Below are 21,903 nucleotides of genomic sequence, written 5' to 3'. Positions count from 1 at the left end.
AATGGGGGCATGTTGGGGGGGGCCCTCCTTTTCCTGTAGTCCACGATCATCTCCTTTTGTCTTTCTCACATTGAGGGAGAGGTTGTTGTCCTGGCACCACACTGCCAGGTCTCTGACCTCTTCCCTATAGGCTGTCTCATCGTTGTTGGTGATCAGGCATACCTACCACTTGTTGTGCTGTCAGCAAACTTATTGATGGTGTTGGGAGTCGTGCTTGGCCACGCAGTCGTGGGTGAACAACGAGTACAGGAGGGGACTAAGCCTCAATTCGTCGGGGCATGGACTCGACAAGGTGTCAAGTGTTCCACAGGGATGCTGGCCCATGTTGATTCTAATGCCTCCCACAGTTGTCAAGTTTTCTGGATTTCCTTTGGGTAGTGGACTATTCCCGATACACACAGGAAACAGTTGAGCGTGAAAAACCCAGCAGCATTGCAGTTCTTGACACAAACCGGTGCGCCTGGAACCTACATATTTTGTCTTGCCCATTCACCCTCTGAATGGCACACAAAAATAATCCATGTCTCAATTTTCTCAAGGCTTAAAAATCCTTCTTTAACATGTCACCTCGCCTCCAATTACACTGATTGAAGTGGATTTAACAAGTGACATTATTAAGCGATCATAGCTTTCACCTGGATTCACCTGTTCAGTCTATGTCATGGAAAGAGCAGATGTCCTTCATGTTTTGTGACTCAGTGTATGATAACATGTCTGTTCTCCAGTGATAAATATCAATTGTTAATACATGAACTGTGTTTCTAACCCCCTCTCTCTACTTGCATGTTTGCATGCTGCGCCCTTGACATGCAGAGGCTGGCGAAGGTAATGGAACAAACAACATTAAAACCAAGCTCTTCTTTCTTTCTTATCTTCTAACTTAGTCTTGTAGATATGTCGTCTTTCTTAATGCCTTTATCATTCTACCCAGACGTTCTGTCATTAGCATTTTTATTGTTTTCTTTCCTCTCTCTGTCTCTCTCTGTCTCTCTGTCTGTCTCTCTCCCTCTCTCTCTCACTCACACGTTGCTTCATGAATCAGAACTTTGTTGTCCTTCAAAGCACTCTGTCTGATGTCTCTCCATGTCGCCTACTTCCAATTCCACAGCACTGTTATTATTATTCAGACCCAAAGCAAAAGCAAAGCTTGTTCATTTTAACCTGTTTGGTCCCCCCCCCCCCCCAACCCACAGGGGAACTTTCTAGTTGTTTGTGTCAGAACATTGTTTTGATTCTCTGTGTTCTGTCTCTCTAGTCTAGAATGTTCTTCTTGGACTCTGTGGTAGAGTGTTGTTTGATGAGAGGTTAGAGGCGACCATATTGCCTGAGTCGCTATGTCTCTGAAAGCGCTCCAGAAAACAGTGGGGGTGATCCGCCACACGGAGCCAGTAACATGGGGGGGCAGAGAGTTGTTGTCAAACCAGCTAACAATGCTTAGCAGTCTATTCTCAGGGTTGTCTTGGTAGAGGAGGCCTCAAAGCTCAAAAGATGGGCTGCAGTCAAAACTCAAAGTAGACAGCCCTCGGCCCTAAACCCTCAGCCGAGTGTACCTTAAATGTCCCTTGCCCAAGCGAGGGAGAGTGATGATCAGAGAGGCAACGTCCTTGATGGAAATCTTGAAGTTGAGCTTAAAAACAACCAACCTAAAGCTATTTATGTACCTAGCAAGCTAACGTAGCTAGCTAGCTACAGTTACCCATATTAGCAGGCTAGCTAGTTTTATAGTTTGGTCATTTATTCCAATAGATTTCAGAATTCCAAAAGGTATGTGAATGAAGCTAGCTACGTTTTATTGGATTCTCACTCCGAGACTAAGCCAATTTGCCAACTCTAAACTCAATGTCATATACAGTACCAGTCAAAAGTTTGGACACACCTACTCATTCCAGGGTTTTTCTTTATTTTTACTTCTACATTGTAGAATAATAGTGCAGACATGAAATAACACATATGGAATCATGTAGTAACCAAAAAAGTGTTAAACAAATCAAAATATATTTTATATTGAGATTCTTCAAAGTAGCCACCCTTTGCCTTGATGACAGCTTTGCACACTCTTGGCATTCTCTCAATCAGCTTCATGAGGTAGTCACCTGGAATGTATTTCAATTAACAGTGGTGCCTTGTTAAAAGTTAATTTGTGGAATTTCTTTCCTTCAAAATGTTTTTGAGCCTATCAGTGTTGTGACAAGGTAGGGGTGGTATACAGAAGATACTGTAGCCGTATTTGGTAAAAGACCAAGTCCATATTATGGCAAGAACAGCTCAAATAAGCAAAGATAATTGACAGTCCATCATTACTTTAAAACATGAAGGTCAGTCAATCTGGAATATTTCAAGAACTTCAAGTTTCTTCAACTGCAGTCACAAAAACCATCAAGCACTATGATGAAACTAGCTCTTATAAGGACCGCCACAGGAAAGGAAGACTCAGAGTTACCTCTGCTGCAGAGGATTAGTTCATTAGAGTTACCAGATGCAGAAATTGCAGCACAAATAAATGCTTCACAGAGTTCAAGTAACAGACACATCTCAACAAGAGGTTGACCGATTATGATTTTACAACACCAATACCGATTGGAGGACCAAAAAAAGACGATACCGATTAATCGGATGATTTTTAAAATGGATTTATTTATTTGTAATAATGACAATTACAACAATACTAAATGAACACTTTTATTTTAACTTAATATAATGCATCAATAAAATCAATTTAGCCTCAAATAAGTAATGAAACATGTTTAATTTGGTTTAAATAATGCAAAAACAAAGTGTTGGAGAAGAAAGTAAAAGTGCAATATGTGTCATGTAAAAAAGCTTACGTTTAAGTTCCTTGCTCAGAACATGAGCACATATGAAAGCTGGTGGTTCCTTTTAACATGAGTCTTCAATATTCCCATGTAAGAAGTTTTAGGTTGTAGTTATTATTGGAATTATAGGACTATTTCTCTCTATACCATTTGTATTTCATATACATTTGACTATTGGATGTTCTTATAGGCACTTTAGTATTGCCAGTGTAACAGTATAGCTTCCGTTCCTCTCCTCGACCCTACCTGGGCTCGAACCAGGAACACATCGACAACAGCCACCCTTGAAGCATCGTTACCCATCGCTCCACAAAAGCCACGGCCCTTGCAGAGCAAGGGGAACAACTACTTCAAGGTCTCAGAGCGAGTGACGTCACCGATTGAAACGCTATTAGCGCGCACCCTGCTAACTAGCTAGCCATTTTACATCGGTTACACCAGCCTAATCTCGGGAGTTGATAGGCTTGAAGTCATAAACAGCTCAATGCTTGAAGCACAGTGAAGAGCTGCTGACAAACGCACAAAAGTGCTGATTGAATGAATGCTTACGAGCCTGCTGCTGCCTACCACTGCTCAGACTGCTCTATCAAATATCAAATCATAGACTTAATTATAACGTAATAACACACAGAAATACGAGCCTTAGGTCATTAATATGGTCAAATCCGGAAACTATCATTTCGAAAACCAAACTGATTCTTTCAGTGAAATACGGAACCGTTCCGTTTTATATCTAACGGGTGGCATCCCTAAGTGTAAATATTGCTGTTACATTGTACAACCTTCAATGTTATGACATAATTATGCACAATTCTGGCAAATTAATTACGGTCATTGTTAGGAATAAATGGTCTTCACACAGTTCGCAACGATCCAGGCGGCCCAAACTGCTGCATATACCCTGACTGCTTGCACAGAACGCAAGAGAAGTAACACAATTTCCCTCGTTAAAAGAAATGTTAGCAGGCAATATTAACTAAATACAGTGCCTTGCGAAAGTATTTGGCCCCCTTGAACTTTGCGACCTTTTGCCACATTTCAGGCTTCAAACATAAAGATATAAAACTGTATTTTTTTGTGAAGAATCAACAACAAGTGGGACACAATCATGAAGTGGAACGACATTTATTGGATATTTCAAACTTTTTTAACAATTCAAAAACTGAAAATTGGGCGTGCAAAATTATTCAGCCCCCTTAAGTTAATACTTTGTAGCGCCACCTTTTGCTGCGATTACAGCTGTAAGTCGCTTGGGGTATGTCTCTATCAGTTTTGCACATCGAGAGTGAAATTTTTTCCCATTCTTCCTTGCAAAACAGCTCGAGCTCAGTGAGGTTGGATGGAGAGCATTTGTGAACAACAGTTTTCAGTTCTTTCCACAGATTCTCGATTGGATTCAGGTCTGGACTTTGACTCGGCCAATCTAACACCTGGATATGTTTATTTTTTAACCATTCCATTGTAGGTTTTGCTTTATGTTTTGGATCATTGTCTTGTTGGAAGACAAATCTCCGTCCCAGTCTCAGGTCTTTTGCAGACTCCATCAGGTTTTCTTCCAGAATGGTCCTGTATTTGGCTCCATACATCTTCCCATCAATTTTAACCATCTTCCCTGTCCCTGCTGAAGAAAAGCAGGCCCAAACCATGATGCTGCCACCACCATGTTTGACAGTGGGTATGGTGTGTTCAGGGTGATGAGCTGAGTTGCTTTTACGCCAAACATAACGTTTTGCATTGTTGCCAAAAAGTTCAATTTTGGTTTCATCTGACCAGAGCACCTTCTTCCACATGTTTGGTGTGTCTCCCAGGTGGCGTGTGGCAAACTTTAAACAACACTTTTTATGGATATCTTTAAGAAATGGCTTTCTTCTTGCCACTCTTCCATAAAGGCCAGATTTGTGCAATATACGACTGATTGTTGTCCTATGGACAGAGTCTCCCACCTCAGCTGTAGATCTCTGCAGTTCATCCAGAGTGATCATGGGCCTCTTGGCTGCATCTCTGATCAGTCTTCTCCTTGTATGAGCTGAAGGTTTAGAGGGTCGGCCAGGTCTTGGTAGATTTGCAGTGGTCTGATACTCCTTCCATTTCAATATTATCGCTTGCACAGTGCTCCTTGGGATGTTTAAAGCTTGGGAAATCTTTTTGTATCCAAATCTGGCTTTAAACTTCTTCACAAAAGTATCTCGGACCTGCCTGGTGTGTTCCTTGTTCTTCATGATGCTCTCTGCGCTTTTAACGGACCTCTGAGACCATCACAGTGCAGGTGCATTTATACGGAGACTTGATTACACACAGGTGGATTGTATTTATCATCATTAGTCATTTAGGTCAACATTGGATCATTCAGAGATCCTCACTGAACTTCTGGAGTGAGTTTGCTGCACTGAAAGTAAAGGGGCTGAATAATTTTGCACGCCCAATGTTTCAGTTTTTCATTTGTTAAAAAAGTTTGAAATATCCAATAAATGTTGTTCCACTTCATGATTGTGTCCCACTTGTTGATTATTCACAAAAAAATACAGTTTTATATCTTTATGTTTGAAGCCTGAAATGTGGCAAAAGGTCGCAAAGTTCAAGGGGGCCGAATACTTTCGCAAGGCACTGTATGCAGGTTTAAAAATATATAGTTGTGGATTGATTTTAAAGAAAGGCATTGATGTTTATGGTTAGGTACATATTCAAATCAAATCAAATCAAATGTTATTTGTCACATACACATCGTTAGCAGATGTTAATGCGAGTGTAGCGAAATGCTTGTGCTTCCAGTTCCGACAATGCAGTAATAACCAACAAGTAATCTAACTAACAATTCCAAAACCAATTTCTTATACACAGTGTAAGGGGATAAAGAATATGTACATAAAGATATGAATGAGTGATGGTGCAGAGCAGCATAGGCAAGATACAGTAGATGGTATCGAGTACAGTATATACATATGAGATGAGTATGTAAACAAAGTGGCATAGTTCAAGTGGCTAGTGATATGCATGTATTACATAAGGATGCAGTAGATGATATAGAGTACAGTATATACATATACATATGAGATGAATAATGTAGGGTATGTAAACATTATATTAGGTAGCATTGTTTAAAGTGGCTAGTGATATATTTTACATCCTTTCCCATCAATTCCCATTATTGAAGTGGCTGGAGTTGAGTCAGTGTGTTGGCAGCAGCCACTCAATGTTAGTGGTTGCTGTTTAACAGTCTGATGGCCTTGAGATAGAAGCTGTTTTTCAGTCTCTCGGTCCCAGCTTTGATGCACCTGTACTGACCTCGCCTTCTGGATGATAGCGGGGTGAACAGGCAGTGGCTCGGGTGGGTGTTGTCCTTGATGATCTTTATGGCATTCCTGTGACATCGGGTGGTGTAGGTGTCCTGGAGGGCAGGTAGTTTGCCCCCGGTGATACGTTGTGCAGACCTCACTACCCTCTGGAGAGCCTTAAGGTTGTGGGCGGAGCAGTTGCCGTACCAGGCGGTGATACAGCCCGCCAGGATGCTCTCGATTGTGCATCTGTAGAAGTTTGTGAGTGCTTTTGGTGACAAGCCAAATTTCTTCAGCCTCCTGAGGTTGAAGAGGCGCTGCTGCGCCTTCTTCACGATGCTGTCTGTGTGAGTGGACCAATTCAGTTTGTCTGTGATGTGTATGCCGAGGAACTTAAAACTTACTACCCTCTCCACTACTGTTCCATCGATGTGGATAGGGGGGTGTTCCCTCTGCTGTTTCCTGAAGTCCACAATCATCTCCTTAGTTTTGTTGACGTTGAGTGTGAGGTTATTGTCCTGACACCACACTCCGAGGGCCCTCACCTCCTCCCTGTAGGCCGTCTCGTGGTTGTTGGTAATCAAGCCACCACTGTTGTGTCGTCCGCAGACTTGATGATTGAGTTGGAGGCGTGCGTTGCCGCTCAGTCGTAGGTGAACAGGGAGTACAGGAGAGGGCTCAGAACGCACCCTTGTGGGGCCCCAGTGTTGAGGATCAGCGGGGTGGAGATGTTGTTGCCTACCCTCACCACCTGGGGGCGGCCCGTCAGGAAGTCCAGTACCCAGTTGCACAGGGCGGGGTCGAGACCCAGCCGAGCTGTAGTCGATGAACAGCATTCTCACATAGGTATTCCTCTTGTCCAGATGGGTTAGGGCAGTGTGCAGTGTGGTTGAGATTGCGTCGTCTGTGGACCTATTTGGGCGGTAAGCAAATTGGAGTGGGTCTAGGGTGTCAGGTAGAGTGGAGTTGATATGGTCCTTGACTAGTCTCTCAAAGCACTTCATGACGACGGAAGTGAGTGCTACGGGGCGGTAGTCGTTTAGCTCAGTTACCTTAGCTTTCTTGGGAACAGGAACAATGGTGGCCCTCTTGAAGCATGTGGGAACAGCAGACAGGTATAGGGATTGATTGAATATGTCCGTAAACACACCAGCCTGCTGGTCTGCGCATGCCCTGAGGGCGCGGCTGGGGATGCCGTCTGGGCCTGCAGCCTTGCGAGGGTTAACACGTTTAAATGTTTTACTCACCTCGGCTGCAGTGAAGGAGAGACCGCATGTTTCCGTTGCAGGCCGTGCCAGTGGCACTGTGTTGTCCTCAAAGCGGGCAAAAAAGTTATTTAGTCTGCCTGGGAGCAAGACATCCTGGTCCGTGACTGAGCTGGGTTTCTTCTTATAGTCCGTGATTGACTGTAGACCCTGCCACATACCTCTTGTGTCTGAGCCGCTGAATTGAGATTCTACTTTGTCTCTATACTGACGCTTAGCTTGTTTGATTGCCTTACGGAGGGAATAGCTGCACTGTTTGTATTCGGTCATATTACCAGTCACCTTGCCCTGATTAAAAGCAGTGGTTTGCGCTTTCAGTTTCACGCGAATGCTGCCATCAATCCACAGTTTCTGGTTAGGGAATCTTTTAATTGTTGCTATGGGAACGACATCTTCAACGCACGTTCTAATGACCTCGCACACCGAATCAGCGTATTCGTCAATGTTGTTGCCTGACGCAATACGAAACATGTCCCAGTCCACGTGATGGAAGCAATCTTGGAGTGTGGAATCAGCTTGGTCGGACCAGCGTTGGACAGACCTCAGCGTGGGAGCTTCTTGTTTCAGTTTCTGTCTGTAGGCAGGGATCAGCAAAATGGAGTCGTGGTCAGCTTTTCCGAAAGTGGGGCGGGGCAGGGCCTTATATGCGTCGCGGAAGTTAGAATAACAGTGATCCAAGGTTTTGCCAGCCCTGGTGGCGCAATCGATATGCTGATACATTTTAGATAGTCTTGTTTTCAGATTAGCCTTGTTAAAATCCCCAGCTAAAATGAATGCAGCCTCAGGATGTATGGATTCCAGTTTGCAAAGAGTCAAATAAAGTTCGTTCAGAGCCATCGATGTGTCTGCTTGGGGGGAATATATACGGCTGTGATTGTAATCGAAGAGAATTCTCTTGGTAGATAATGCGGTCTACATTTGATTGTGAGGAATTCTAAATCAGGTGAACAGAAGGATTTGAGTTCCTGTATGTTTCTGTGATCACACCACGTCTCGTTAGCCATAAGGCATACGCCCCCGCCCCTCTTTTTACCAAGGTGTTTGTTTCTGTCGGCGCGATGCGTGGAGAAACCCGCTGGCTGCACCGCCACCGAGAGCGTCTCTCCAGTGAGCCATGTTTCCGTGAAGCAAAGAACGTTACAGTCTCTGATGTCCCTCTGGAATGCTACCCTTGCTCGGATTTCATCAACCTTGTTGTCAAGAGACTGGACATTGGCGAGAAGAATGCTAGGAAGTGGGGCACGATGTGCCCGTCTACGTAGTCTGACCAGAAGACCGCCTCGTTTCCCTCTTTTACGAAGTCGTTTTTTTGGGTCGCCGGCTGAGATCCATTCCGTTGTCCTGGTTGAAAGGCAGAACACAGGATCCGCTTCGGTGCAACGACTCTGCTTTTTTTGCGAATGCACTTGTTAAATCATCACCCTTTTGGTGAAGTAGGCTGTGATTCAATAATAAATTAACAGGCACCGCGTCAATTAAATGCAACGCAGGACAAGCTATATAAACTAGTAATATCATCAACCATGTGTAGTTAACTAGTGATTATGTTAATTACGATAGATTATTTTTATAAGATAAGTTTAATGCTAGCTAGCAACTTACCTTGGCTTCTTGCTGCACTCGTGTAACAGGTAGTCAGCCTGCCATGCAGCTCCTCGTGGAGTGCAATGTAATCGGCCACAATCGGTGTCCAGAAATGCTGATTACCGATTGTTATGAAAACCTGAAATCGTCCCTAATTAATCGGCCATTACGATTAATCGGTCGACATCTAATCTCAACATCAACTGTTCAGAGGAGACTGCGTGAATCAGGCCTTCATGGTCGAATTGATGCAAAGAAACCACTACTAAAGGACACTAATAATAAGAAGAGTCTTGCTTGTGCCAAGAAACACGAGCAATGGACATTAGACCAGTGAAAATTGAGTCTAAATTTGAGATTTATTGTTCCAACCGCCGTGTCTTTGAGTTGGTGAACGGATGATATCTGCATGTGTGGTTCCCACCCTGAAGCATGGAGGAGAAGGTGTGATGGTGTGGGGGTGCTTTGCTGGTGACTCTGTCTGTGATTTATTTAGATTTCAAGGCACACTTAACCAGCATGGCTACCACAGCATTCTGCAGCGATATGCCATCCCATCTGGTTTGTGCTTAGTGGGACTGTCTTTTGTTGTTCAATAGGACAATGACCCAACACACCTCCAGGCTGTGTAAGGGCTATATGACCAAGAAGGAGAGTGATTGAGTGCTGCATCAGATGACTTGCCTCCACAATCACCCGACCTCAACCCAATTGAGATGGTTTGGGATGAGTTGGTCCTCAGAGTGAAGGAAAAGCAGTCAACAAGTGCACAGCATATGTGGAAACTACTTCAAGACTGTTTGGAAAGCATTCGAGGTGAAGCTGGTTGAGAGAATGCCAAGAGTGTGCAAAGCTGTCATCAAGGCAAAGGGTGGCTACTTTGAAGAATTTCAAATATAAAACACTTTTTTGGTCACTACATGATTCCATTTGTTATTTCATAGTTTTGATGTAGAAAATGTTAAAAATAAAGAAAATCCCTTGAATGAGTAGGTGTGTCCAAACCTTTGACTGGTAATGTTTATATATTTTTTAGCAAGCTAGCATCACAATATTGAATGAAATGCCGAAAATGCAGCTGTGTTGATTAAATGTGATACTTCATGGCCACCGGAGTATGACACGTGACTACAGTTTGGATTGAATTGTGGGTCATATCAACCTCACAAGTGATCAAAGTTCTTAACTTGCTCCCTCAAGCTAAATCGAAGGCTGAGGAGGCAATGTTAGTGTTATGCATCTGGTTTTGACGGGGATTTCCCCAAGGGAAAGTGGCTAGCGCGAGGGCTTATGGTGTAAAAATAAAGCATTTTTACTGCAGACATGGAGTTGTTTTTTAGCGTTTATTAATGTACCTTTATTGTGATAGAAAATACAATGCTCCAACTTAGCCATAAAAGCTATGATAGAAAACACAATGCTCCAACTTAGCCATAAAAGCAATGTGTTTATCATTGAGCTACAGTATGGAAGAGATCATTGAGTTAATTCTAATAGCCTGTTATTAGGGGTGCAAATATTATTTTTCCTCAAAGGCTGGGTTGGGCACAAGCTTTTGCAGTTGAAAGTTCTGAAACTTCTGTCCCTGGTCCCCAGCTGGCCGTAAGCAGTTTGCCCGTCATGAGTGGGCCCAGAAGGCAGCCTACCTGCTGGGCTGCACCCTGGAGGAGCTCTCCTCTTCCATCTTTAAGCACCAGGCCAAGGGGCCCATGCAGAGGTCCACCTCCTTCCGTGGGGGGCCCGACGAGGTCGGCGCAGGAGACAGCTCAGGTAAGGGACCTTCAGAGACTACCAGTCTCCAATATGAAGTAGAATGAACTAAATAGAATACAATGAGAAACTAAAGGCTATGGATGTGCTTTTTAACTCATAACTCCTTTTCTCTCTCTCGCTCTCTCTCGCTCAGGCTCTAAGATCACAGCCCTGGATTGTTTGGAGGCCATGGCTTCAGGCCTGTACTCGGAGCTCTTCACCCTCGTTATCTCCCTTGTCAACAGGTCTGTCAGCTCATCTATCTGTTTTCCTCTTTCTCATATTTCTTACTTTACCATTATTTATCTCTGTTTTTTCTCACTCCCCCTGTCTTTCAGTACTCCCTCTCTCTTTCAGTCCTCCCTCTCTCTTTCAGTCCTCCCTTTCGCTCTCTGCATTTGTACGTTTTGCTCTAACCCATGTCTGTCTGTCTGCGTGCGTGCGTGCATGTCTGATCCTTTGTATCGTGTGTCAGAGCTCTGAAGTCCAGTCAGCACTCACTGTGCTCTCTGCTCATCGTGGACACACCGGGTTTCCAGAACCCTCGCATGGCCAAGCGGCAGCGTGGTGCCACCTTCGAGGAGCTGTGCCACAACTACGCCCAGGAGCGCCTGCAGACTCTGTTCCACGAACGCACCTTTGTACAGGAGCTGGAGAGATATAAGGAGGTGCAGAGATATACAGAGATATACAACACTGACAAATACCTTCACCATTACATAGTAGAAGTATTCTTACTAACAATGATTTAAACTCTCCAAACCTCTCCCTCTTTTTTCAAACTTCCCTAAAGAGATGTCTGTCTAGAAAGAAAATCATAAATGTCATTAACCTGTCTGGCACCAGTGGGACGGTAGCGTCCCACCTCGACAACAGCAAGTGAAATTGCAGGGAGCCAAATTCAAAACAACAGAAATCCCATAATTAAAATTCCTCAAACATACAATTATTATACCCCATTTAACGATAAACTTCGTGTAAATCCAACCACAGTGTCCAATTTCAAAAAGGCTTTATGGCGAAAGCACACCAAACAATTATGTTAGGTCAGGGCCTAGTCACAGAAAACCATACAGCCATTTTCCAGCCAAGGAGAGGGCTCACAAAAGTCAGAAATAGCGATTCAATTAATCACTAACCTTTGATGATCTTCATCAGATGGCACTCACAGGACTTCATGTTACACAATAAATGTGTGTTTTGTTCGATAAAGTTCATCTCTATGTCCAAAAACCTCAGTTGAAATTGGCACATTATGTACAGTAATAATTGTCTCAAGTAAACATCCGGTGAAATTTCAGAGAGCCACATCAAATTACTGAAATACTCATCATAAACATTGATGAAAAAAACAAGTTGTATACATAGGATTAAAGATAAACGTCTTGTTAATCCAGCTGCTGTGTCAGATTTCAAAAAGGCTTTACGGCAAAAGCACACCATGCGATTATGTTAGGTCAGCGCCTAGCCACAGAAAACCATACAGCCATTTTCCAACCAAGGAGAGGTGTCACAAAAGTCAGAAATAGCGTTAAAATGAATCACTTACCTTTGATGATCTTCATCTGGTGGCATTCCCAGGTCTCCATGTTTGACAATAAATGTTAGTTTTGTTCGATAATGTCCCTCTTTATGTCCAAAAACCTCAGTTTTGTTGGTGTGTTTAGATCATTAATCCAAAGACACAATGCATGCTCACAACATCCAGAAGAAAAGTTTTTAAAAAGTACAATAAAAGTTCGTAGAAACATGTCAAACGATGTTTAAAATCAATCCTCAGGTTGATTTTGTCATAAATAATCAATAATATTACAACCGGACAAAAGCTTTGTCAATAGAAAAGGAGAAACAAGAAAGGCGCTCTCCCGATCACGCGCTTGGCTCATGTCTGGAAATTTCCACTGTCCACTCATTGAAAGGGGTGTATCTCCCTCATTTTTCAGAGTAAAAGCCTGAAACAATGCCTAAAGACTGGCCACATGTAGCGAAAGCCATAGAGATTGTGAACTGGGTCCTAAGTCTTTGTATGGTGGATAGGCTTTCAATGGAAGAACAGCCTTTCAAAATAATAGTACTTCCTGGTTGGATTTTCCTCAGGTTTTTGCCTGCCATATCAGTTCTGTTATACTCACAGACGTTATTTTAACAATTTTGGAAACTTTAGAGTGTTTTCTATCCCAATCTAATTATATGCATATCCTAGTTTATGGGCCTGAGTAGCAAGCAGTTTAATTTGGGCACGCTTTTCATCCGGAGGTGAAAATATTGCCTACCTACCCTGTATTGTTTTAGTGTGAAAACAACATAGGACGTCTGATTTAGCTTTTCTGATTGTAATGTCATTGTTGTCAGAATGTGTAATTCTATAGACTCTTACATAAGCGGATCTGAAAATCACTGACTCCAATCACACCTAACCAACCCCTCTGTTCCCATCTAGGAAAACATAGAGCTTGCATTAGATGACATAGAGTCCAGTACCTCAATGTCTGTAGCAGCTATAGACCAAGCATCTACTCAAGCGCTGGTAAGGAAAATCTCTCTGTGCCCCTTTTGCTTGTGGACTTTATCTTGGATTTCATCATGCTATGAGCGTTACGTGGGGTTAAACACAGTCTTACTTACTCTTACACTTACCCTTCTTTGCTCCCCTAATTCAAATTGAGTCTAGAACTTTTTGACTGTGTATAAACCATGTCAGGATTATTACCTCCATCCAATTAACTTGGTTTTTGTTTGTTTGTTCTTTTGTTTTTATTTCTTTTTATCCTACCAATTTATTTTTTATAATTAATCTCACATCATCAAATTCATTAATTACAGTCAAGTTTGATTCCTTTCCCCCTCGTTGAGTTGAGAGCCTTTTTTAGACAGGGTTGGCTTCTAATTCAGTTTATTTATGAGACGACTCTGCATGCCACGCACTCTTAACAGGAATGTGTTGCATTGATGTGTATTGGCCCGCGAAAGTGACGTTTACCATAATTAGATCAACAGTGAATGAGGATGGGGTCACACAGGAATTGATCGAAAGTTGAGACAAAAGTAAATAACTGTTTTGTGTTAGTTTGTGTGCGGGTTTGCGTGCGTGTGTATGAATGAGTGAGTGCACACAGGGCCAAACACGGCTATAAGTCAGACAAGCAAACAAACAGCATTGAAACAGCGGCAGACTTATTGGAAACCAGCTCAAACTCCCCAAAAATTACATCAAGAAAAGATCAACAGAGCTATAGATCTAGATGAAGAGCGCCTGACAAAATGCAATATTCGATTCCAAGTTATATCCACCTCCAGCCTGCAGTGTCAAATACTGTAAAGGCATAGGATCATTCTGAATAAGAGGTTCTGATCTCTCATCTCTCTCTGAAAAGGATCTGAGATTTACTTGACTTTGCAGTTAATTAGTTGACTGCTACCAACACAGTACAACATATCTGCAGTGCTTCTAGCAGTTGAATAATTAAATTGGCAAAAAAAAGGCAATAGTTTCAGTTGCTTGTGAAGTAGCCCTGCCTGCACCTCCCTTCATCCACAGAGAGATGTAATGAGTCCACCAAAGAGTCTACACTCTCACATAGACTAATAACACCGTTCATTATCAAAGTGGACTGTCAGAGAGCAAGGTTTCTAAATGCTCCACTGCCCAGGAGTGGATTTGAGTACCAGCTCTATAATGAGGAAGCCATTGGCAAAGACTCATCTCTCTTATAGATTCTTATTTACCAAATGTTATGATTGCCTTTACAAAATGACTTGTTTTGTTACAGAAATGTACAACAGAGATGTTGAATCATTTTAGGCCATTTGAACACTGCTGGTGCATAATTAGAAGTTTCTACAAGTGTCACAGCTAAGCAGGTGTAATGTTATGACAACACTGGGCCAGGGATAAAGGCCGTGTTGGGACATTTAAACCATGAGTACAAAAATAGGAGACACTAGGTTGCTTTATTGGTTTTGGAGAGTGTTGGTGTGTATGGAGTTAACAATGTCATGATTGGATGGATGACAGGAGCCGTGGATGACTGGTGGAGTGGAGATGGGTGAGCATCTCTGTGCTGTGGTGGTCTAATGTGAGTGTCTGAGGTTATTGTGAATGCTGCACCTACATGTTGGACTGAGTTGTTGCCCTAAGCTTTCTGCCTAGCTGCTTCACTTGCGTTTGTGTTAGACTCAAGACTCACTTGCGTTTGTGTTAGACTCCCCACCTCTCTAACCTGTGTGTGTGTGTTCCTGTGGGGCTCCCAGGTGCGCACCCTGGCGAGGACAGATGAGGCTCGAGGTCTGCTGTGGCTGATGGAGGAGGAGGCTGTGCAGCCAGGGGGCTCTGAGGACACTCTGCTGGAGAGACTCTTCAGTTACTACGGCCCTGACCAGGGGGACAACAAAGGACACGCCCTGCTCCTGAAGAGCGACAAGCCGCATCACTTCCTGTTGGGCCACAGCCACGGGACAGACTGGGTGGAGTACGATGCTCAGGGTTGGCTGAGCCACGCCAAGCAGAACCCCGCCTCCCAGAATGCTGCCACTCTGCTGCAGGACTCACAGAAGTACACATTTAATTCACTGATTGTTCTCCATAGTAGCACTTTTTAAAAGAAAATATACTTACCTCTTTGTCTCTGTCTCTCGCTCTTTCTCTGTCTGTCTGTCTCTCTCTCTAACAGGAAGAACATCAGCAGTCTGTTCTCTAGTCGTAGTGGAGGGCCCACAGTGCTGTCTGGCTCTATCGCAGGGTTGGAGGGGGGATCTCAGCTGGCCCTCCGCAGAGCCACGAGCATGAGGAAGACCTTCACAACCGGCATGGCTGCCGTAAAGAAGAAGAGCCTCTGCATCCAGATCAAACTGCAAGTGGTGAGTGGAGCGGAGTCTTTTCTCAATGTTCCTTCCTACCTCTTTGAGAGGGTTTAAGTCCGAGTTTCTCTTAGGATCTTTGTGTGACAATTAAGCGTTATACAAATATAACTACAGTCAGGTCCAAAAATATTTGGACATTGAGTTATTATCATGAGCTGAGCTGAAAGTGCATCCTTTCAGCTTTAATTTGAGGGTATGTACATCCAAATCGGGTGAAAGGTGTAGGAATTACAGCACTTTCTGTATGTGGTCCCCCCAATTTTAAGGGCAGTGACAGCTCTTTGGGTTTCATATTGAGTGTTAACAGCAACAAATGCAAATGCCAAAAATCAACTCAAGACCTTTTATCTGCAAATGAACAGATGAGGGAATTTTTATTTATTTATTTTTATTTTACCTTTATTTAACCAGGTAAGAACAAATTCAAATTTTCAATGATGGCCTGGGAACAGTGGGTTAACTGCCTGTTCAGGGGCAGAACGACAGATATGTACCTTGTCAGCTCAGGGGTTTGAACTCACAACCTTCCGGTTACTAGTCCAACGCGCTAACCACTAGGCTTCTCTGCCGCCCCGATAACACACACCTGGCCATGGAACAGCTGAGCAGCCAATTGTCCAATTACTTTTGGTCCCTTAAAAAGGGGGACCACATTTAAATAGTGCTGTAATTCCTACACCATTCACCCAATTTGGATGTAAATACCCTCAAATTAAAGCTGATTTCAGCTCATATTCATTATTTAATTCCAATTCCAATATGCTATGGTAGACAGCTAAAATAATAATAACTTGGTCATTGTCCAACTATATATGGACTGATTGTACAGTGCTTTTCAAAGGTATTCATCCCCCTTGGTGTTTTTCCTATTTTGTTGCATTACAACCTAAAAACATTAAAATGGAAAAGTGGTGCATTTACATTTATTCACCCCCTTTGCTATGATACCCCTAAATATATCTGATGCAACCAATTACCTTCAGAAGTCACATAATTAGTTAGATTGCGCACAGGTGGACTTTATTTAAGTGTCACGTGATCTGTCACATGAAAGGCCCAAGAGTCTGTAACACCACTAAGCAAGTGGCACCACCAAGCAAGTGGCACCCTGAATACCAAGGAGCTCTCCAAACAGGTCAGGGACAAAGTTGTGAAGAAGTACAGATCAGGGTGGGTTATAAAAAAATATCTGAAACTTTGAACATCCCACGGAGCACCATTAAATCCATTATTAAAAAATGGAAAGAATATGGCACCACAACAAACCTGCCAAGACAGGGCCGCCCACCAAAACTCACAGACCAGGCAAGGAGGGCATTAATCAGAGAGACCAAAGATAACCCTGAAGGAGTTGCAAAGCTCCATCACGGAGATTGGAGTATCTGTCCATAGGACCACTTTAAGCCATACACTCCACAGAGCTGGGCTTTACAGAAGAGTGACCAAAAGAAATACATTGCTTGAGAAAAAAATAAGCAAACACATTTAGTGTTTGCCAAAAGGCATGTGGGAGACTCACCGAAAACATATGAAAGAAGGTACTCTGGTCAGATGAGACTAGAATTAAGCTTTTTGACCATCAAGGAAAACACTATATCTGCCGCAAACCCAGCACCTCTCATCACCCTAAGAACACCATCCCCACAGTGAAGCATGGTGGTGGCAGTGTCATGCAGTGGGGATGTTTTTCATCAGCAGGGACTGGGAAACTGGTCAGATTTGAAGGAATGATGGTTCTAAATACAGGGAAATTCTTGAGGGAAACCTGTTTCAGTCTTCAAGAGATTTGAGACTGTTATGGAGGTTCACCTTCCAGCAGGACAATGACTCTAAGCATACTGCTAAAGCAACACTTGAGTGGTTTAAGGGGAAACATTTAAATGTCTTGGAATGGCCTAGTCAAAGCCCAGACCTCAATCCAATTGAGAATCTGTGATATGACTTAAAGATTGCTGTACACCAGGGGAACCCATCCAACTTGAAGGAGCTGAAGCAGTTTTGCCCCAGTGGTTAGATGTGCCAAGCTTATAGAGACATAACCCAAGAGACTTGCAGCTGTAATTGCTGCAAATGGTAGCTCTACAAAGTATTGACTTTGCGGGGGTGAATAGTTATGCATGCTCAAGTTCTGTTTGTCTTATTTCTTGTTTGTTACACACAAAAAATATTTTGCATCTTAAAAGTGGTAGGCATGTTGTATAAATCAATTAATACAAACCCCTCCAAAATCCAGTTTAATTCCAGGTTGTAAGGAAAAATGCCAAGGGGGTGAATACTTTCGCAAGCCACTGTATATAAACATTTATATTTATACATACAAATGTGCACAAACTTAAGTCTTTGTTTTTATGCTTGTGTGTGAGTGGAAATGCCTGAACTCCCTGTCCTCGTTTCTCCAGGATGCTCTGCTGGACACAGTACGCAGGTCCAGAGTTCACTTTGTCCACTGCCTACTGCCCAAGGCAGATGCGGTGGGGGTGGGTGGGGAGCCGCGCGTGGCCCACGGAGAAAGCTGCGACTCAGGCCTCATGCAGCTGGATGTGGGCCTTCTGAGGGCTCAGCTCCGTGGATCGAAGCTTATTGACGCGCTGCGCATCTACAGGCAAGGTAAGACTGGACACCACAAAAGTCAAGCTGAGTCATAGGAGGGACACCACACAAGTCAAGCTGAGTCATGGGAGGGACATTTTCCCCCTTAATTCTTCTTATTGAATTGTATAATTAATCAAAATTATTAAATAAATGTTGACCTTGTGCTGTCTTTTCCAAAAAGGTTACCCTGATCACATGGTGTTCTCTGAATTCCGTCGCCGATTCGATGTGTTGGCACCCCACCTGACCAAAAAGCACGGGCGCCACTACATTGTCACAGACGAGAAGCGGGTGAGTGTCGAGACGTTCCCTCCACCTCGTAAACGAGTGATAATATAAAAGCCTCCCTCTCTTCTCCCTCCCTCCCCCCTCCTAGATCTGCTCTTGTGTGTAATTAATTATGATTACACTGGTTGGCAGCATATGGCTGGTGTACTGATTATTTACGTGCAGCACAGAGAGCTCTCTCGCTCTCTCTTAACTCTGTCCTCCCCTTCATCTCTTCTTCCGCTCTCTCTGTCTTCAGTACCAAGTGTATAGTGTAATAGTGTAATAGTTAAAAAGCTATTAACCTACCCTACCTACTCAGATGTGTGGTTAAAAGTTAAAAGTCTAGCAAAAATAAATCTGATGTAGAAATATGTTAATTATTAACCAATGTAGCTGGAATTGAAGAAATGGAATAGACAGTATCTTGGCTGAACTGTGTTATTTTCATTGTTGTGTAAGGAGGTTGGGTTTTTGAAGTAGGGCCGTTAAAGAGGTCCACTGTCACAGCTAAAACATACAGTGAGCTATGGAAGAGTTAAAGAGGAAATCAGACTCCTTGGAGACGTGCAAAGGAAGAATAGCCTGCTCTGAAATAATGAATGGACAAAAAGGTAATTCATTCTCTGAGGATAGACAAACCAAGAGGGAGAGAGGGTGTTATAGAGAACTCAAACAAAGCACCCTTTCTCAGAGTTGGAAGTCTGTCTGTCACTTCCTCTTAGTTTGGGTTGTATGGCTGTGTTACTGTAGCTGTTTTACTGTTGCTGTGTTACTGTGGCTGTAGTGACTTCATCCTCCACTGAGTCTGTTTACCTACCAGACCCAGTACTCTTGCTGAGATCATCTTTGTCAAAAGTCCTTTAAGTAACTGTCCACTTTTAAAAGTTAGTATTCTTTTAGCTCAAACCCAAATAATGTGGTTGACTCATCCTATAATCGTATTTGTGGCCAAACCATAAATAAAACAAATACAGTGCCTTGCGAAAGTATTCGGCCCCCTTGAACTTTGCGACCTTTTGCCACATTTCAGGCTTCAAACATAAATATATAAAACTGTATTTTTTTGTGAAGAATCAACAACAAGTGGGACACAATCATGAAGTGGAACGATATTTATTGGATATTTCAAACTTTTTTAACAAATCAAAAACAGAACATTTGGGCGTGCAAAATTATTCAGCCCCTTTACTTTCAGTGCAGCAAACTCTCTCCAGAAGTTCCGTGAGGATCTCTGAATGATCCAATGTTGACCTAAATGACTAATGATGATAAATACAATCCACCTGTGTGTAATCAAGTCTCCGTATAAATGCACCTGCACTGTGATAGTCTCAGAGGTCCGTTAAAAGCGCAGAGAGCATCATGAAGAACAAGGAACACACCAGGCAGGTCCAAGATACTGTTGTGAAGAAGTTTAAAGCCGGATTTGGATACAAAAAGATTTCCTAAGCTTTAAACATCCCAAGGAGCACTGTGCAAGCGATAATATTGAAATGGAAGGAGTATCAGACCACTGCAAATCTACCAAGACCTGGCCGTCCCTCTAAACTTTCAGCTCATACAAGGAGAAGACTGATCAGAGATGCAGCCAAGAGGCCCATGATCACTCTGGATGAACTGCAGAGATCTACAGCTGAGGTGGGAGACTCTGTCCATAGGACAACAATCAGTCGTATATTGCACAAATCTGGCCTTTATGGAAGAGTGGCAAGAAGAAAGCCATTTCTTAAAGATATCCATAAAAAGTGTTGTTTAAAGTTTGCCACAAGCCACCTGGGAGACACACCAAACATGTGGAAGAAGGTGCTCTGGTCAGATGAAACCAAAATTGAACTTTTTGGCAACAATTCCAAACGTTATGTTTGGCGTAAAAGCAACACAGCTCATCACCCTGAACACACCATCCCCACTGTCAAACATGGTGGTGGCAGCATCATGGTTTGGGCCTGCTTTTCTTCAGCAGGACAGGGAAGATGGTTAAAATTGATGGGAAGATGGATGGAGCCAAATACAGGACCATTCTGGAAGAAAACCTGATGGAGTCTGCAAAAGACCTGAGACTGGGACGGAGATTTGTCTTCCAACAATGTGTTTGAAGCCTGAAATGTGGCAAAAGGTCTCAAAGTTCAAGGGGGCCGAATACTTTCGCAAGGCACTGTACTTTAAAAAAACGCCTCATACAGGCTGTTTAACAAATGGTTGCCATTTCCTCTGAGAGGATGTCATTCTCCTGATGAGGATAAGCTGGCCAATCAGTGGGCTACTCATATGAATACTTTTAATGACCAGTATACACCCACATCATTCTGTTGTTAGGAGGAGAACACAGAAAAACTGCTTTTTAACATACTTTATTACAATTTTTTGGAAGAAACTATTTCACTCATTATAGTTCATTCTAGGTCATATTTCATTGATTTCTGGAAACACTGGACAGTTACTTTAAAACAGCTAATTCAGTTCAACTCCCTCTCTCGAGGCTACAGCTGTCTTCCAACTTAACTTTGTACTCAAACGTTAAAGACCCTCCGCCTCTCCAGAGACTGATTTAGATACAGTACACAGTCCATATTTAGACTTCTGTCACAGTAGTGACCTGAATCAAATCACATTTTATTTGTCACATTCGCCTATATACAACAGGTGTAGATCTTACCATGAAATGCTTACTTACTAGCCCTTAACCAACAATGCAGTTAAGAAAATAGAATTAAGAAAATATTTACTAAATAAACTAAAGTAAATAATTGATTTAACTTCTTGCGTCGAGCAATCCCGGATCCGGGATCCTATTTATAGCCTCAAGCTCATTAGCTTAATGCAACGTTAACTATTCATGAAAATCGCAAATGAATTGAAATGAATATATTTGCTCTCAAGCTTAGACTTTTGTTAAAATCTCTTGATACTCCATATCCCGGATCCGGGATCGTGAATAAAGCCTCAGGCTCATTAGCATAATGCAAGTTAACGATTTCTGAAAATCGCAAATAAAATGAAAATAATGTGCCTGCTCTCAAGCTTAGCCCTTTCTTAACAACACTGTCATCTCAGATTTTCAAAATATGCTTTTGAACCATAGCAAATCACTAATTTGTGTAAGAGTATGCTAAGCTAGCTTAGCATTTTGAGTAGCATTTAGCACGCAACATTTTCACAAAAACCAGATAACCAAATATATAAAATCATTTACCTTTGAAAAGCTCCGGATGTTTTCAATGAGGAGACTCTCAGTTACACAGCAAATGTTCAGTTTTTCCTGAAAGAATCTTTGTGTAGGAGAAATCGCTCCGTTTTGTACATCACATTTGGCTACCGAAACGAACCGAAAATTCAGTCACCAAAACGTCAAACTTTTTCAGAATTAACTCCATAATATCGACCGAAACATGGCAAACGTTGTTTAGAATCAATCCTCAAGGTGTTTTTTCACATATCTCTTCATTGATATGCAGTTCGTGGAAGCCTGCTTTCCCCTCAGAATCGCATGGAAAA

The 21,903-nt window shown here is 42.7% G+C and overlaps 1 protein-coding gene across 7 annotated transcripts in view; it reads left to right on the top strand.

Annotated features, from left to right (window-relative positions):
- The window catches only part of LOC135553047 (unconventional myosin-XVIIIa-like), a 161,086-nt gene that overhangs the window by 85,103 nt on the left and 54,080 nt on the right, over positions 1-21,903 (top strand). For 6 of the 7 annotated variants that reach the window (XM_064985114.1, XM_064985113.1, XM_064985112.1 and 3 more), the window contains 9 exons: positions 814-825; positions 10,531-10,704; positions 10,841-10,931; positions 11,162-11,354; positions 13,127-13,213; positions 14,938-15,239; positions 15,357-15,543; positions 17,946-18,153; positions 18,320-18,429. In XM_064985114.1, coding sequence (XP_064841186.1) covers positions 814-825; positions 10,531-10,704; positions 10,841-10,931; positions 11,162-11,354; positions 13,127-13,213; positions 14,938-15,239; positions 15,357-15,543; positions 17,946-18,153; positions 18,320-18,429 — 1,364 coding nt within the window. The remainder of the gene's footprint in view (positions 1-813; positions 826-10,530; positions 10,705-10,840; positions 10,932-11,161; positions 11,355-13,126; positions 13,214-14,937; positions 15,240-15,356; positions 15,544-17,945; positions 18,154-18,319; positions 18,430-21,903) is intronic. The other variant, XM_064985111.1, reaches the window with a different exon arrangement.

The sequence above is a fragment of the Oncorhynchus masou genome, chromosome 13, assembly GCF_036934945.1.
Source record: "Oncorhynchus masou masou isolate Uvic2021 chromosome 13, UVic_Omas_1.1, whole genome shotgun sequence".
NCBI lineage: Eukaryota > Metazoa > Chordata > Actinopteri > Salmoniformes > Salmonidae > Oncorhynchus > Oncorhynchus masou.
This window is presented reverse-complemented; position numbering and strand designations above follow the sequence as displayed.